The sequence below is a fragment of the Leuciscus leuciscus genome, assembly GCF_965113295.1.
Source record: "Leuciscus leuciscus genome assembly, chromosome: 25".
NCBI lineage: Eukaryota > Metazoa > Chordata > Actinopteri > Cypriniformes > Leuciscidae > Leuciscus > Leuciscus leuciscus.
The window spans coordinates 3,855,717-3,860,334 of NC_138724.1; the positions used below are offsets into that span (position 1 = coordinate 3,855,717).

Sequence of the window (4,618 nt, forward strand, 5' to 3'; positions counted from 1 at the left end):
AGTGATGGCACCTAATTTTAAATATGCAGTTATGCAAGTAATTTAATATACACTTACATAATTACAAATTATAAAATGCATTGTAAAATATAATCCACGATTTGAAAAGTGTCCAGTAATGCACACCTTTCAAAGGCAGACCGGTTGCGACCAAGACAGTACCAGTGTGCAGTGTCTAAGGCAACCTTCCTGGCTGTTTGATGGTCCTTGATGACTGCAAAAGTCCCAGCCATATCTATGATGGACTCAATATTTGTGAAGGCATCATAATCACCGGAAGCCAACTATGACAAGGTAACAACAGAATATTAAGAGAATATTTAAAGGATTAATACTGTTGTATTTTGTACTAAAACCTTACTCTTTGCAAGTTGATGCACAGCATCGGATCTGTAACTTCTTCAACAGCAATGACAGTGCCCTCAGGGTTACTTGTCAGTGCTTTGAAGAGGCTTGGTGAAATAAACTGTGGTCCTGGTCCCCCATGCACAATGGAGAGGGCAATGGCAACCCCAGCAAAGAAGAAATCATCATTCTGCATGGCTGAAAAACAAGTATTTAGACAGATTATTGAATACTGATTATCATTTATTCTAAACAAATATCAAGACTTGTTCAAATATAATTGATTGTGTCAGTGCATGGATACATTTAGGTATATAAAGTGCTTATTTACATCTACTGGTGAAATTCAGGAATTTGGCTTCATCAGGACCAACAAATAATGCCCCCTGCTTAAGGTTCTCCATAAGCAGAGTGAGGAACTCCCTTCTTGGCCCACCAGAATCTATTGCTCCCTCACTTGCACCCAGGTCATCCATAAATTTCACATCAATCCTCTTCGATGGGCAGAATGACTTCATGGACATGGTAAGTCTTGCACTTTCCCACATATGTCTTCTACTTATATTAAAATAGGAAGCTCTGCTCTCATCAATTCCCTCTGCCAGCTTATCAATAATCCCTGTAATGTCTCTGTTGAAAAATGTAAGAAGCTATACAGTTGGAACACATCATTATACAGGAAAAGCAAGTATAACAGTAAAGTAACAGAATAACAGAAACAGAATAATGTAATAACACAATTATTATAATTATTATATTTATTATAAAATAAATATAAAATAATTTACTATTCTACTACAGGGCTAGCCTGGGTGCCAGCCCAAACCCCGCCCACAACATTTTTTTGGTCGGGAAGTTCGGTCTGGACTTGATCCAGATCAGCACGTGTTATTTGGATTAAAACTAAATTGTAAGTAAAACGTGAACTTTTACCTGAATTTTGTATAACTAGTGATTCTCAACATTATTACAGGACGTGTTCAAGTCAAGAAGTTCCATGAACGCAAACATTCAAAACATGCACCCCGAAAACCAGTGTCTCAGCGGACGAATACTGAATTGAATTGTCTTTTATGTCTCTAGCTTGAAAAATTTATATAATCCATATTCACCTTTCATATTTCACTTCCAAAATATAAAAAAAAATAGTGATATGGAACTGTAATGCGGTCAAGACCTGCCTGGAACTACTTTAGCCGTGCATTTCCCTGAAAATAATGCACACCTTAGAACGTTCGTCAACCAATCAGATTCAATCATTCAACAGCCCTGTAGTATAAACGGAAATAACTGACTCCAGGTCATTGAATTATTAGAAAAATAATGCACACCCTAGGTGTAACGCCGCTTACAATGGCTGCAATTCAATGGCCTGGAGTCCCTTTTGATGTCCTTAAGAATTATATTTGCGGTACAAGTAAGTACTAAAAACCATCTCAATATATTTTTACATCTCTTTTCTCAGGAGCTCTGCCAAGAACAGGGTGATTCTGGCCTGTCTACTATTCATGGGCCTCTCTTCCACCGCCAGGCCAACTACAAGAGAATAGGATAATGTTTGCTGTAGCCTGCTGTGAATTGGTGATGCTCACAAGTAAGGTAAATAAAACACCTGTAATGATGGTGATAAATTATTTGTTATTAAAGCATAAACATTGACAAACCACTGTTAATTTAACATTAAAAGCAAGCATAGGCTACTATGTGCATGGGTTGCCATGACAGAAATAGTGCAAAGTGCCAACACTACTGAGCTGTTAGAAAAACAGAATTCTTACCTTTCCTCTGACGAAGTGGACTCAATGTCCTCTATTTCATTTGAGAAATGTTGAAATTCGTTTTCACTATCACTTTCGAAGAGTGCTGCGTATTGCCACTCCCTTAAACAATAAGTCTGAGCCTTAGCACAACACTTTCATCAATAAAATATTATAGAGAGAACTTCTATAAAGTACAACAAAGTCAAAGATGTTTTGGATTTTTTACCTGTTGTTGTCTAATAGACTCCTAGAACTTCCCTCATTTAGCTGAGAACCAGAGGTTTGGTCTGCATCATTATTTGACATCACAACAGAGCTGGCAGGGATCATGGCAATGGAAGATGAGGCAACGGATGGATCATCATCATTTAAAAGAATGAATGCATCTGTCTGCTCCTCACAAATATCAATGATGACAGTGTTGGTAAGATTCATTGAACTTCCCTCATTCAACTGAGAACCAGAGACTTGAGGACGTGTATTACAATTTGACATCATCTGATTCATCTCAACAGAGCTGGAAGGGATCATAGCAATGGAACATGATGCAAAAGAGAGATCATCATCGTTTAGAAGGATGTCTGCATCTGACTGCTCTTCACAAGTAACGATGGTGCCATGGTCAGTTACAGAACTGCAAGCAGCATCTAGCATTTCATTGGCAGTGTCCTTTTAAAAAAGTAAATGGAAAAAATAAGGCATTTTTAATAATATATAAATAAAAATAAGGATTTTTATCAGAGTAGAAAATAAATCTTATTTTATTATATAGAAAAATTTAATGTGAAGTGTGTAATTTATGTTTAAGGGATAGTTTACATTAAAATTAAATTCTGTCATCATATTCTCTTGAACACAAAGGAAGATATTTTGAAGAGTGTCAGTAACCAAACAGTTAACTGGACCCAATGGGGAAAATATCTTCCTTTGTGTTCAGCAGAAGAAAGAAACTCATACAGGTTTGAAACAACTGGAGGGTGAGTATATGATGACAGAATTTAATTTTAATGTCAACTATCCCTTTGAAATACATTGTCCAATCCCAGCTTAATGTGGACAGACAATGATAAATGAAGTGGTAATCTGCCAATTTCCACAAAGTGAACACACTTTGGCTCAAAAGTTGCTTTCAACATTGTTTTTTGTCTGTGCGATCCTAACATGTCGCAAATATCTAAATTGGCTCACCAGTAGCATTAGTTTGGGGTGGGAGCATGACATTTGACAATGTTATGGAAAACTTTTTGCAATTAGTTGGAGTTGAAGAAATTACATTCTTCACATTTTTTCCCCACTGTGACTTCACAGAAAAATGTATGGGACACCTATTAAAAGTGAAATGAAAACAGGTTTGCGGTCCTTGACAATACACTACAGTATAGATTATGTTTAGGTTCATTTATTTAACTTACATCATCTGTTGTTTCTTTTTCATCTATGAGATCAATTGACGGCAGAAGGTAGATGGTCTTATCTTTAAAAAGTTTGCATAACACTGCACCATCAAGACTTCTACCTGCCTCCAACACTGGTTTGACCAACTTGGTGTAGGTGGCCATCATTATTGTGATTCTAAAGAAATAGCACATGATTATAATTTTATAAATTCTTTTCAACATTATTTTCAATAATCAAACATCTACAAATTGATACACCCATACATTTTGTTCAAAGTGTTCTATTTATCTACTATTTACTTTTCTATTTACTTTTATCAATTTTAGATTTGCCAGTTAAGTGATTTGATGGAGTGCTGATAGGATTTGGATGTTATCTTACTCTGTGCTACTCTTCAGTTTTGAATTGAATATGGTTGCCAGGTGTTGCAGGATCTCCTGTGCAGTCCACTCCTTTTGAAACTGCACGGCAGACACTATATGCCCTTGCTCTGCTAATAGTGTTTTACTGCTGGACCTTGGGACCGTGCAGTCTCTGGGAGATGAAAGAAGGCAAACATCTCGAAGGAAGGGGACATGTTCAGTCATCCTTTTTCTTTTCCCATGCCTTAATTAATAGAAGTCACATGTTATTTGTCAACATAATAAATATGGCATTAAACATAAATGCTAACGGCTTACTTTAACCCCAAGGAGCACCTATGCTCCTCTGTTGAAATAAATGAGTGCTTTCAGTAACTTTAGGGGCACAATAGAAAATTAGCAAGTAGTGTGTTTTTAATAAAGGGGTACAATGAGAAATTACCATGAAAAATCATTTAACTTTTAAGAATACAAGTCTGATATGGTTTTGAACATGCATGTAATGCTTTACTGTAAGCCTAACCTTTGTTAAAAATATATATGAAAAAAATCTTTTACCACAGTGTAACAGTTTCGTTGTGATTTTTCATTGACACGGCACGTTTTTTTTTTTGCGTGTCTGAATAGTTTATTAATTTGTTTCAGTTGTCAGTGAAACTAATTAACAGATTATTTCAAGGTAATGAAAATAATAAAAAGTTTATTTTATGGCAGTTAACGTGTTCAAGTAATGAAAATGCTTTATAGTTGTAT

The 4,618-nt window shown here is 35.9% G+C and overlaps 1 protein-coding gene across 1 annotated transcript; it reads right to left on the reverse strand.

Annotated features, from left to right (window-relative positions):
- Positions 1-349: 349 nt before the first annotated feature.
- On the reverse strand, positions 350-4,376 carry LOC309489962 (uncharacterized protein; the record flags this gene model as incomplete). The annotated part of the gene is made up of 5 exons (XM_082158917.1): positions 3,518-4,376; positions 2,332-2,774; positions 2,124-2,225; positions 677-975; positions 350-543 (listed from the first exon to the last, which is right to left on the reverse strand). Exons 1-5 carry the CDS (start codon positions 3,722-3,724, stop codon positions 350-352), a joined length of 1,245 nt encoding a protein of 414 aa, XP_082015043.1. The 5' UTR covers positions 3,725-4,376.
- Positions 4,377-4,618: the final 242 nt, after the last annotated feature.